This window comes from Cucurbita pepo, chromosome 19 (assembly GCF_057944985.1).
Source record: "Cucurbita pepo subsp. pepo isolate OVF chromosome 19, ASM5794498v1, whole genome shotgun sequence".
Classification (NCBI taxonomy): Eukaryota; Viridiplantae; Streptophyta; class Magnoliopsida; order Cucurbitales; family Cucurbitaceae; genus Cucurbita; species Cucurbita pepo.
This window is the reverse complement of record NC_141816.1, coordinates 2,101,460-2,115,329: the sequence shown is the minus strand read 5'-3', so window position 1 is coordinate 2,115,329 and position 13,870 is coordinate 2,101,460. Positions and strand designations below refer to the sequence as shown.

Below are 13,870 nucleotides of genomic sequence, written 5' to 3'. Positions count from 1 at the left end.
TGTCAACTCCAGTGCTCACGATACCAGAGAGATGCTTCCAAGAAGGGACTAGGGTGCGGTTGTTGCATACGCGTCCCATCAGTTGAAAGAATATGAGAACTATCCCACACATCATATCCCATACATGACCTAGAATTAGCTTAAGTCATGTTTGCATTAAAGAGTTGGTGACACTACATGTATGGAGAAAATACTCAAATCTACCCCGACCACAAGAGCCTAAAATACTTATTCACCTAGAAAAAACTTAATATGACGCACTAAAGGCGGTTGGAATTGGTGAAGGACGAAAGAACTAAGTAGTTAGAAGAAACATAATTGTTTAGTTGATATGACAATCAAATCGAATTTCATTTCAAATATAAACTATCTCAGTCTTGTAGTTGCCACCCGACTATATCGCTTCAGAAAGCTTATTTCAAAGTTGTCTCTTGAAAAGACAATTTCAGCAAAATAAAAAAACTAGGGTGGACTCTGCCAAATGATGCCATCAATTATTCTACAGCACTGCAAAATGAAAAAGACCTAAGAAAACAGCCTCCTAAGAACATAAATCTTTAGCTCTAAATTGAGACATTATTCAAATTTTCAAAACTTGGGAGGAAGAGAAAAATGATGCTTAGTTCTAGTGAAGAACTTTGAGGAGGAATCAGAACATGAACAGCATCTCTGGTGCGTATCCAAGAGCTTCAAGATGAGCAGCCATGGCCTTGTTCATTGGTGGTGGCCCACATCTTAAAATCTGCTTATAAAACAGGGTTACATATGAGGTTTAGCTCATATAACACTTTGTAATGATTTAGTGGGTTAAAATTTCGATCAAAATATAGACACGTAAATGAATCTAATGAACCTACTCCAATCCAACAAGTTATCGAGCACATGAACACTCTTCGTTAGCTTTAAAAAGTAGGTCATTCGTAGAAACAACTTACAGGAAGACGAGCGAAAGCACTTTTGACAAAGGAAATTATTCAAACATGTTTTTGAGAACCAATCTGAAGCATCCTTGTCATTTAAAACTAATGAGTTGGTGATCAAACATACCCGAACATCAGAAGCAGGAGCAGGGCAATGGGTTTGAATCATCTCCTTCGTCACGAATCCAACGCCACCGTCCCACGATTCAGGAGGCTGGGTAAGCAATGGATATACAAATGGTTGATCAAAAGATATGGTAGAGATAAGTATAAATTTGGAGTTGTGGCTGAAGGAGAAGACTGACCTGGTTTAAAACATAATAGAGCTTGAAGCTATCTGGGTACCTTGAGGCAAGAAGATCCAACTCCTCCTACAACCACACAAGTTTCTTTTGGTAAGAAACAGTTCTGAAATTAGAGAAAGAGATATCATAGAAACAGGATTATTGTTATAAAAGCAAAAGTGAAGCCCAAGAGGTAGCTACAAAAATATTAAGATCCTACACGTTTTTCTTATCTATATAAAATGATGAACAACGGGCCTTTTAGTTGAGGACAGTCGAGCTATGACAAGGACAGAGGATTATATGACTTAACTAGTTAAGCTATGTTCGCTATGTTCATGTTGGCAAAAGAACTCCACGCAAGTGTTAAACTAAGGAGTTTGAACATTAGATGTACTGAAAACATTCCAATCAAATCACTATGCCGTTAAAATTCACAGCGCGCTGAGAAAGGAGTAGATTCATTACAATATCACTGAGACAGTGTGGAAAATAAGCCTCGGTCGCACTGGTTGGCATGGCTTATCTCTCCATGAAGGTAAAACTTAATAAACAGATGCACAGGTATCCACATTTTTGGTCAAAATGAGGACAAAAGGGAACTTCATTGAAAAGAAATGGCAAAATTACCTTTAAAAGAATGTCCTCGTAGCTGACGTTGGCATAAATGAGATGTACCTTCGTCTTGTCATTTGGATTTTCTAATATGGCTCGAGCAACCTAAGGAGAGCAACGAAAGCATGAATATCCATAACAACGATCAAAGCAATCCAAATGATAGTATGTTGAGGAACAAAAATGAGCAAGCAAAAGTTAAGGAAATATGTACTTGATACATAGGAGTAATGCCAGAGCCTCCAGCGAGCATCCCAAATGCTCTGACCTCGCCTGGTTGATACCTGAATCGCCCCTGCAGTAATATTTACGTTGTAAATTCTGAATATTCTCAGCGTTTTCAAAGGTACTATGCAGTTATTTGTTTTTCTCTGCGACAAATAAAATGTTTCCATTAAATTCTCGAAATTGAGGGTGGGAGGAAAAGTCCATGCCCAACGCTAAGGAAGCTGAATGCTAGACAGACAGATAGATAACATAAACCAGGGCAGTAGATACAGGAGATTGATTTCCATACCAACTTCAACTTGAACATTGAAGGCCACAAGTTTTAATACTGTTCTCTGTTTAATAAAATTACACCTATTTACTAAAATCTTTCTTAGTTTTCTAGTTTACTGTCAAAATTGTTTCAAAATCACGATCAAGAGAAGGCTTCCAACATAAATTGAGTCACGGTATTAATTCAAAAGAGAATTATAAAAAACGAAAACATGAATTGATTTAGACATACAGAACATAACATCAGAGATCAAATATATGCGAAGAAAGTGTATGAGACAAGTTTGGACAGAAAAGGCCACTCATTTGTCGATGGAATAAAATGTTAAGAATCCCAAAAAACATAGATACCTAAAAGCATAAGAAATGATAACTTAAATAGCAGCCATTAATTGATCGACACATACCTTGGGCCCTTTCACAGACAGAAAATCACCGACACGCATCTGTCGGAAATGGTGTGACATCCTTCCTTGGGGATACATCTGATTAAACACAATACAGAGTTAGGATTAAGATTAACATGCATGTAAAACATTAAAAAAAAAAAAAAAAAACACACAAAGATACGTACCTTTATGACTAATTCAAAATATCCGACATCAGAATCCAAAGTAATAGGTGTATAAGGTTTGATAACATCTTCACCTTGGCCATCCTTGCCCCTGTAGGATGGATGAATTATAGTTTCTCAGGAGAAATAAATCCTTTTTGTCATATGAAACAGAATCGTCTTAAAGAACAACACCAGGTGAAGAGGGCAATAAGGCATTCATCCACATTCAAACCGAAGGGAGATTAAGAAAAACATTTCTGTTAGCTTGTTTCAGATGATGCAAATTATTAGAAAAGTGTTTTGAACACAATTAAACAGCTAAAAGAAACACATGATACTCCACCTAAACAACGTTCTTAGAGATTACTCCCAAACAATAACAAATAAATAAACAAGTACTTAGAAGTTCCCTTTAAAGTTTTACAGTTTCTCTCAAGCTAAAAAAACCATCCCATACAAGTTGTGACTGACAATGAGCTGGATCAGAAAATCTATCACAAGGCAAAGGCGTGATTGATAGTTTAACAGGTATCTTTAAAGTAAACATATTGTATTCCATGTTTTCTCTACAGAGTCAACACGAGAGAGTATAGTATCGAGATTCGAACTAATCCTATGACAAATAACTAAGGATAAACTACTAGACCTGCAACTTATATGTTGTCCAATGGGAAGGCCCAAAACTGAAGTAGAACTTGGGAGTGTAAATGTAAACTTCGCCACATTATGGCTCAGCTGCGCACGCTTGATAAGCTTAAACTCCTTGAAATTCTCTGGATCCAAGCAACCTGAATGCACGAACCATATTGTATGGGAAAAAAACGTAAGAAAATAAATCGAATAAAACACCAACGACAGACGATGTTCTAATGTATCATCACAATGAAACCTTCCATATGCACAAGAATCCACTGAAAATGTTGAGTGAAAAATCCATTTGTCCACATATTACTGCATTAGTACTTCATATTATCAAATGGTTATGGAAGTACTCCCTGAAATTGCCTTAACTAGTACCAATTCAAACAGATCATACGCTTAATTTGAACAGAAATGTCCATTACAGAGTAACTATAGTAACATTCAGACTCCAGACGTCCACATATCCACAAAGTAACAAGAACTTCAAACTGCACTCTCAAAATTTCATCAAAATGGCACGAATCAAAACACAATAGATCCTAGAAACTGCTTACAACATTCAGGTAAAGTAGATTGCAACCGCAAATCATGAATCCAAAACACTCAACAAGGAAATCCATACACTGGAAATTAAAAAATAATAATAATGAATGAACTGAGATTCAAGAGCAGCTAACCTCCGGATTTGGTTTTCTTGGACGAGGATAACAAATAGAGAGCACCAAAGGCAAGAGCTAAAACAGCCACAGCCGAACCCAGAAGGATTTGAGGATCCAAAGACTGTAATAAGTCCATTACACGATTCTTCACAGACAAAAACCTTGAGAAAAATCAAATGGAGTTGTGATTCACCTAACTTTTTCCGTTCCACAGCTCCAGAGCCCACTTTCACCGAATGCAGCAGCAGCCACCGGAGAAAAATGAAACGCTCGAGTTAGGTGGAGATTGATGAAGGTATTTGGAGGCCTCTTAAGTATGCATATAAAATTCATCTTAATTTTTTTTTAGAAATTATGTTTATTATATTATAATTTTATTATTAAATTTACTACGATTTTTTTAATTAAACAAAATTATATTATAAAATAGAAACTTCATTAAAATAAATATTATATATAAATAAAAATAATTATTCACCTAACATGTGACGTATCACAGCGACGACGAGCGGTCTGAGATAAGTGTCTTGAACAATTTTTTTTTAATGGGGTTTTCAAGGACAGTATCGAACAACACAGGTGTGCCGAAATTGTGCCTCCGACCCATGTGTCAGAGGATAGACTATGCACCTGCTATTCCGAACGGATGTAGTAAATGGTCTAGCATGGATACAGGAGAGTCCAAAGTCCGATGAAAATCCAGATGGATAGATGTTCGAGATGCCTTAATGGAACAGTCGACACATGTGTGTATCATAGCGAGGGCGAGTGGTCTGAGATAAGTGTCTCGAACAAATTTTTTTAAATGGGTTTTCAAGGACAGTATCGAACAACATAGATGTGTCGGTATTACACCTTCGACCCATGTGTCAGAGGATAGACTATGCACCTGCTATTTCAAACAGATGTCGTAAATGGTCGAGCATGGATACAGAAGAGTCCAATGTCCGATGAAAATCTAGATTGATAGATGTTCGAGATGCCTTAATGGAACAGTCGACACATGTGTGTATCATAGCGAGGGCGAGTGGTCTGAGATAAGTGTCTCGAACAAATTTTTTTAAATGGGTTTTCAAGGACAGTATCGAACAACATAGATATGTCGGTATTACACCTCCAGCCCATGTCAGAGGATAGACTATGCACCTGTTATTTCGACAGATATAGTAAATGTTCTAGCATAGATACAGGAGAGTCAAATCTCCGATAAAAATCCAACTAGATAGATGTTCGAGATGTCTTAATGAAACAGTCGACATATAGGTCAGTTTCCAACAAATGTATCTGAACAAGCCAAGATAGCCGAACTGAACACATAAGGTTTATATTTATGATTTTAAATACAGAAACATTTTTTTTTTTTTAGAAAGTAACCAATTTTTTTTCCCTTCATTAATTATGTTTATGAGGGAGGTGGGGAAACCTATGCAGGGGGAGTTAATCTCTACAACGCAGCCCATGGTATTTCTATCAATACCATTTGCGGACTTCTAATTTAATTTTTAATTTTTAAATAATTTAAATTACAAATTTGATTTAAGAAAATCTATAATTTTATTAATGATCAAAATTAAAACAAATTTACAATTTCCCTGATATTAAATTATTAAATGTATATTAAATGTAAAAATAATTTTTTTTTAAATGAATTTTATGCATGAGTCTCACGTGAAACATGACCTCATAATGTAAATTTACGATTATCTCCCTGTCTTGCTAAATGTCAAACTAAAAGATACTAAAAAAGATGTACGGTTTGAGTTTTTACACGAATTTGATCGATCATATCTCCCTCGTTTCTCCATGAAACTTATCTCATTGTGCTCTTTGATTGTAGATCTACGCGTTTGGTGAATGAAGCAACTTGATTCGAGCGATTGAACATCCAAAACATAAGGAATGGAATGACGTTGTTGAGCTAAAGTTATGCTGGAAAAGAAAGAGAAAAGTAGAAGCGCCACCAACTACGTTAGTGATGACATCACTAATGACATCATGCTGACCCAAATCGACTCCAAAAAATTAATCGACCATGTTAGTAACCATTTAGATTTTTCGGCAAGAACTACATGTGATGGAATCGACTATGACTCGGACATATGGACTGCTAGCACTATTTTTGAATGAATTGAGCATGAAAATGGATAGAATTTGATCAGTTTGCACGTTTTAGAATTTCCACTATGCAAAATTCGACTATGATTTATTTAAATGTTTCATTAGGACTATGGCACGTTATGATTATCGTACCTTACTCGATATGCATGTATATTATGCAAATATGTATGATTTGTGACTTAATGTCATTTATGCCCCTAGAGTTATGTGCCCGAGAAGATATATATATGACTTCGTGTAACAACTCGAAAAAAAAACTCTTCAACGTTACGTAAATTCATGATGATTGGAAGATGCCAAATTCGTGTCCCATATCTCTCTTTTTTCATCAATTCTTTCCAATTTTTTTACTATTCTCCCCATTTAGCTTTAGAAAAAATTACCAAATTGATCGATCGATGTGTTCTCGAAAACTCCGTCTCAAATCCATCATCAAAAGGGGTCGAGAATCAATCAAATGTTGCCAAAAGTCGACTTCAAACATAAGTAAAAGGAAAAAAATTGAAATTAGGTTAGAATTAGCCTCGAATCTAGACCTTAGGCTTAGAACCGAAGCTAATTCCGAACTTCGGCCTCCACAGACATATACCCAAACCTGTTGCAACTTCGGGCGTTCAATCTAGAAATAGAACACGTCTTAGAACCACTCAGGCGCTATACCCCACTCTAGATCCAGCCCTGCCCTCACCTCGGCCTAGAAATATATGGCTAGCCCGACCTGCACGTAGACTACTATCCAACCCCCGCTGTCCCCTTGCTTACGGCTTGTCGTTAGCTCAGCTCATACTAAAACCTTAGACCATTTCTTATTAATTTCAATTATTTCAAAGTCATTTTTTATACTTTTGGAAGCATTTAAGGTTAATAAGGTTGCTATTACTCTAATTTCGAAAGATTCAGAGCTAAATTTAGATTAGGATTAGTTAACAAAGTTACGGACGTCGTTCACTGGGGCTTCGGTCGCCGGCTCCCCTGTCAGGTCACCAACTTCCTTGACCTTCCGGCACTGGGCAGGCGTCAGCCCCCATACATGGTCTTACAACTTTGCGCAGACCTGTATTTTTGGTAAACAGTCGCCCGGGTTTGGTCACTGTGACCCCCTTTGTGAGGAGGCACACCTTCTCCCGAAGTTACGGGGCTATTTTGCCGAGTTCCTTAGAGAGAGTTGTCTCGCGCCCTTAGGTATTCTCTACCTGACACAAATTTAGAATTCTAGCTCTTCCAGAGTGGTATCTTAGTGATGGCTCGGGCTCCCCGGAAGGGGGCCTTCTTCGCCCTCCACCTAAGCTATGCAGGAAAGGCCCAAAGCCAATCCCACGAAACAGACGAATTAATTTTTTTTAGTAATGTCCTAAATATGATGCCATGGGACTCAGGTGGAGTTGAACTTTAAAGAGTAGAGCTAGGCTAGCACGAACTTAGGGCAATCATGTAAGTGGACTTACTATTAGTACATCTTCGAGCTTGGTTGGATGACTTGAGTGATGTCTGAATGACATATACCTTTGTGACCCATTTACGTGTCATTTTTCTTTTTTCATGATATGTTATGTTATGATTATGTGATATTACTATGATTATATCAGGTATGTTATGCTTATGAGACGTTGAGCCTTGTGTGATAATAATGAAAGTAATGTCATGTATGGAAGTTAAACCATGCAAAGAATGAAAATATGATGTGCATCATAAGCATGTACTGCATTTTTTTTAACCTCGTGCATGTTGTATATCACAAGTATATAATACTTTTCCAGTATTTTTTGTATGAACACGTACCCCGTAATACGATATGTGCTCATTTCCTTCCATTGATTTTCTATAACGTGAACGTGTTCTAGCCCGTAGTTAGGCCTAAGGGGTACGTATACGAGCCTATTGGTGGGTTCATGATGCGTGCGTGAACAATGTGTAGAAAAGTACTACACACTCAACTCTGCCCGGAAGAGAGTAGAGCCGAAGAAATAATCATGAAAAGATAGGTTCCGTTTAAGATACGACAATTACATTTCTTTTAAACTTTGACGAGACGGGTTATTTTTCTTGTTTTCAATTATACTAATGCTATCTTAAAATTTTAGGGTATGTTAATGATAACATGGGTCGATTAGGTCTATGAAGGGACAGTTAGCGTGCAATCTCTAATTGTGAACTTAGCATATTGGAATGCAACGTTACCCACTTAGTAAACACGTTAAGCAAATACAAATTAATAATATGTTGTACAATAAATTAATGAATATTGAAAATTTACAAAATTTAACTGATAATTTACGGTTTAATTTAATTGAACAAACACGTTATTATTTATATTGATTTAATATCGAAGTTATATTAAATATTATAAAGAATTTATAATAGTTTCATAGTTTTATTGGAAGGCATGCTATATTTTATTATATAATAATTATAAATTTTATTTCAACTAAAAAACAAAACAAAATTTATTAAAAATTATGGGATAAAATTTATATAAAATTTGTTTTTTTTCCTAATTAAACATAAAATAATTATTGCGAAAAAAAAAAAAGGAAAAAAAAAAAAGAACAGCGCAGCCAGTTGGGCAGTGGGGAGTTGTGCGAGGCAGTGTCAGAGGAGACAACAATGGCGAACCCTAGGAGGGCTTCCATTTCATTATCTTCTTCAAGCAATCCCCAAAGCTTGGAGAGTCCATTTCACAGTCAATCCCAAGGCGAAACCCTTTCGCTATCCTTTGAATCGTTATCGTTTCTGAAGAACTTTCTGAAGAAGCCTCACGCCTTCCCTTTCCTGCTCTCTGTTTTCCTCTTACTCACATGGATTTCTCTCAGAATCCAGCACTCTTCTTCTCGCTTCTCATTCCCCGATTTCTCTCGCTTTCAACACACTCCTGATACATGGAGCAAGGACGATGATTTCAAGGCCAACCTCGTTCGTTTCAAGCCTAGATTTCCTTCTCGGATTGCTAAAGACAACAGGGGATGGCTACTCGATCCTATTTCTCTTGCGCTTGATTCTGGCGTTCTTGGTACTCCAATCGCCTTTGTTTTTGGTTTGAATTCATTTATATTCCGTCTAGTTTGCGCTGAATTCTGCTTGGATGTCTACGTAGCGTATAAGTTATGTGAGTTTTGATTTGTAAGTGTCTGTTGATTTCGCGTTGCATTTGGAGCTTTATTGAGCCTCAAATTCTGTCTCAGTTGAGCTTGAAACTGAGTGAAATTTTATCAATTGCGACTGGAATAGAAACCTTATTGTTTACTAAGCCTGCAAATGATCCAACGTTATTTCAATTTAATCCCAATTACCTGTTTTAGGGCATTGTGATTTCTGAGGGAAGATGTGAGATTCCACATCGGTAGGAGAGGGGAATGAAACATTCCTTATAAGGGTGTGGAAAACTTTCCCTAACATACGTGTTTTAAAACCTTGAGTGGAACCCCACAAGGGAAAGCCCAAAGAGGACAATATTTGCTAGCGGTAGGCTTGGGCGATGTGCTAGCGAGGACGCTGGGCCCCCAAAGGGAGTGGATTGTGAGATCCCACATCGGTTGGAGGGGGAATGAAACATTCTTTATAAGGGTGTGGAAAGCTTTCCCTAACAGACGTGGAACCCCACGAGGGAAAGCCCAAAGAGGACAATATTTGCTAGTGGTAGGCTTGGGCGGTGTGCCATCGAGGACACTAGGCTCCCAAAGGGAGTGGATTGTGAGATCCCCACATTGTTTGGAGAGGGGAATGAAATATTCCTTATAAGGGTGTGGAATCCTTTCCCTAACAAACACGATTTAAATTCTTGAGGGCAACTCCACAAGAGAAAGCCCAAAGAAGACAATATCTACTAGCGGTGACTTGAGCTGTTACATTTCAGTGATCATTATGTTATTCTTACAGGCGGAGCAGTGACCTGTGCTTCAGTTCATATTGGAGAAATTAAACCTGGAGCTATGAGGGGAAACCACAGGCACCATACTTGTAATGAAACATTTGTCCTGTGGGGTGCTAGAACAATATTCAGAGTAAGCTAAAAGCGTTGGAAATCATTTATTAATTCTCTGTTCTACATCATGGATTGGCTCGAAGTTGGGAGCTCTTCCCTTGAATGAAAAATCACAAAATTCAACAATAAATATGTTTTGCTAATTTGGATTGTGTGTCACTTGATGCAGTTGGAGAACAGCGAGGTAGGTGATAAGGGATACGCTGAAGTGATAATTGGTGCGGATGAGGTTGCTGTTGCAGCAAGTCCAAGAGGAACAGCCCATGCATTGATAAACATGGATCCTGCACGGTCTACATGGTTTCTGGGGTGTCAAGATGGTATTATAAACTATAACACTTCAACTTCTGATTTTAAGGTTTGGAAAGATCTTTAGTGTTTGCAACAATCTCTCTTAACTTGGGCCCTATTTAGTTCTTGACAAGAACTCCCTTTTGTTTCACTTCTCCTGTGGGAATTTTTGCTAGGAGGTGGGGGATAGCATTGTAGTTTCAAATCTAGGGAATTTGTGAGCTGATTGTCATGAGATGAGATAAACTTTTACATCTTTGTATACAGGATAGATTTTATAGTATTAAGTACACTAAAGCACAATGGTCCTCTCGATCATACAAGGATCATACAAGTTAACCACAAAATTACATTACAAATACTTAAAAGGTCAACTCATTATCACAAAATAGGACTACTGCATCTCCATTTTCTCCCATCATTAGCCTTATAGCCTCCTTATTTTCCTCTTCTAGTATCATTTTCATGTGGCTCCGCTAGTATTGGAGGGAGGGAGGGAGGGAGAGAGCTTGAGTGTGAATGTCAAATGAAGAAGGTGAACTAGCAGTGTCTTGTCTGAGTTATTCTTCTCTTTTGTTATGAGATCCCACATTGATTGGAGAGAGGAACGAGTGCTAGTGAGGACGCTGGTCCCCAAAGGGAGGTAGTTGTGAGATCCTAGACGGTGTGCCAATGAGGACGCTGGAACCTGAAAAGGGGTGGATTGTGAGATCCCATATCGGTTGGGGAGGAGAACGAATCATTCCTTATAAAGGTATAGAAACCTCTTTCTAGTAGACGTGTTTTAAAACCTTGAGGAAAAGCTCAAAGAGACAATATCTGGTAGCGGTGGGCTTGGACTGTTACATTTGTTTTTGTCTGTGACCCTAATTTGTTCTATTTAAAACATTGCCCTTGAGCACGTACTCTCACAGCGAGGTGCGAGGTGCCTTACCTGAGCGTAGGTCCACGCCTTTTGTGATTTTCTTTTACAACAATGTATGTACATGTGTTTCAGTTGTAAACTTGAAAGATCTTATAGAACTATTCCACTTCCGACATCAAGGATTCAGGTAGGAAACTCTTATCTTCTTTGATTTGCTCTTTTTCTGATAGAAACATCTTTGATTCATTGATTGAGAATTGCTGTAAAGAAGAGCTTTAGCTTCTGAGTTTCTGATCACTGAATTAGACTATGGCACATATCTTGCCTGTGCCATTTCATATTCATGTTGGTAACAACTTGATGTAGTTCTCATTCTTATCGGACTCGAAATTGCTCGTGTTTGCATACTTTTACTCGAACGATCTTGGTAGAAACTGTTCATATCCATTGTGCTTCTCTAGGGATATCATAATTGGCCTCATGTGGGACTTTGGTGGTGGGATTTATGGTTGTAGCAGTAATTTGGCATAAAATTCCGTGGAGAAACATTGGTCTTTCTGTGGAAGTTTTAAGACAATAAGAAAGAATTAGGCTAAGAATCACATAAGGGGCTCGATTTGATGTTTTACTCGATAAACTCCTAATAAAACTTAGGACAAAGTAGATTGTAAGTTTTAACCCCAAATGACGTTCGACACTCATCGAAATTTCAAATCTGACCTAATATCGTGTGTATAATTTGAAGTTTACAGGAGCATGTTTAGACCATAAATCATCGATAGAGGTAAAATGACATAAACGCCCCTATTATGTAAAAGTTTATATAGTGTATATTTAAATTTTCAGTTTTTGTTTTTATTATTTTTTATTTTTTAAATTTATTTTCAACTATTTAAATCTGTGAAAGAAATTCTAAATGGATAATTCTAATTATAATTGTTTAAAGAAGAGATTATAGAATATCCTAATACAAACAATAATATTTTAATATAATTTCTATAAATCCATATTTTAAAATTACAATTATTTATTATTATAAATAAATAAATAATCGAGGTAAGATGAAGACAGAGATGGGACGCAATCCCGTCCACATTCCTATTTAGCCAACGACGAGAAATTTTCTTCACTCCCTTTCTTAATTTTCATTTAAGTAGGAATTTTTCACTTTGTACGATCTCAAATCCACAAGTGGTATTAGAGCTACACATTGGACGATGTGCCAACCTTCTCGCTGTTCCCCAAAAGAGGTAGACACGAGGCGATGTGCGAGTAAGTTCAAGCTTTTCTTTTCTGTAAAGATCTCGATGACCCTGAATGAGAAGTGGTTTTTTTTTTTTACAGTCTTGGCCTGAGTGATCTCTGAAACTGAAAGGTTTTCGACTGAAAAGTAACCAATTAGGTTAGTAGCAGCCTGACGAGCTGGAAATAGGACAGCAACAGGGTTTCGCTTTAGTCTTAGTTATCCTTCCAGGAGAGAAGCTAAGCTGCTTTACCGAGTTCAACACCTATTCTATTCTATTTCTTGTTCCGGTTCTGGTTCAGTAGTTCAGGAGAGAAGCCGATAGTTTAGAGGTTCAGGACACTCGCCCCAAATGGGAGTGGATTTGGTGGAGGTCCCACATCGATCGGAGGAAGGAACAAATATTCCTTCTCCTTTCTCCCAACAAATTCTTCCAAAAAAAAAAAAAATTAAATTAAATTTTATAGCAACAATTCTCAATTTTTTTTTCTTCCAAGTTTACCTTTTCCATCCCATCTACATTAACACTCAAATTTAAAGTTCATTTATAATTTTATGTTGTCTTTCACTTACCAACTTTTCATGAGTCGTTAATGTAACATTAAACCTAAAAAAATTTAAACTACGCTACAATCTGTTAGGATCGCACAACAACGCACATACTCGATCTAGATTAACACAACTAAAAAAATTGATAACTTCACGTATGTAGAGATAATACAGATATTACATTTATAAAATTTAATAGATATATATGGTTTAGCTTACTATATATAGTTTTACCTAACATCTACTATATATATATATAACTATCTACCACAGTACATAGTATTTACTATATATTATACCTGTCTGACCTGCACTTTAATTAATTAAACAACAAAAACCAAAGTATTTTCGAATTTTTTTTAAGTTTTTGAATATTATTGAAACGAGATTTTATTTGCCATCTAAAACTTAACGATTAAAGTATTTTTTTTAATGTTTTTGAAATATAAAAAATATTTACGAAACTTTTTAATTACTAAATATTATAATAAGAACAACATATAATATTATCAATTTTAAATATAAACTCTCGTCATTTTGCTTTTGGTTGGAAAAGAAAATAATATCTTTTATTATTAAAACAAATTTTATTTAAATGATATTTTTAATAATTTAACTTTATATATATAGAGGCAGTTGCTTGCTTTA

The 13,870-nt window shown here is 36.6% G+C and overlaps 2 protein-coding genes across 2 annotated transcripts; one reads left to right on the top strand and one right to left on the bottom strand.

The window, feature by feature from the left end:
• Positions 1-321: 321 nt before the first annotated feature.
• On the bottom strand, positions 322-4,471 carry LOC111780925 (NADH--cytochrome b5 reductase 1). The gene is made up of 9 exons (XM_023661281.2): positions 4,196-4,471; positions 3,523-3,664; positions 2,895-2,985; positions 2,728-2,805; positions 2,034-2,114; positions 1,835-1,924; positions 1,226-1,291; positions 1,048-1,134; positions 322-742 (listed from the first exon to the last, which is right to left on the bottom strand). The coding sequence occupies exons 1-9, from the start codon at positions 4,311-4,313 to the stop codon at positions 650-652; spliced, it is 846 nt and encodes a 281-aa protein (XP_023517049.2). The 5' UTR covers positions 4,314-4,471; the 3' UTR covers positions 322-649.
• Positions 4,472-8,827: 4,356 nt separating this feature from the next.
• LOC111781724 (uncharacterized) lies at positions 8,828-10,852 on the top strand. Its single transcript, XM_023662411.2, has 3 exons — positions 8,828-9,302; positions 10,169-10,293; positions 10,444-10,852. Exons 1-3 carry the CDS (start codon positions 8,900-8,902, stop codon positions 10,648-10,650), a joined length of 735 nt encoding a protein of 244 aa, XP_023518179.2. The 5' UTR covers positions 8,828-8,899; the 3' UTR covers positions 10,651-10,852.
• Positions 10,853-13,870: the final 3,018 nt, after the last annotated feature.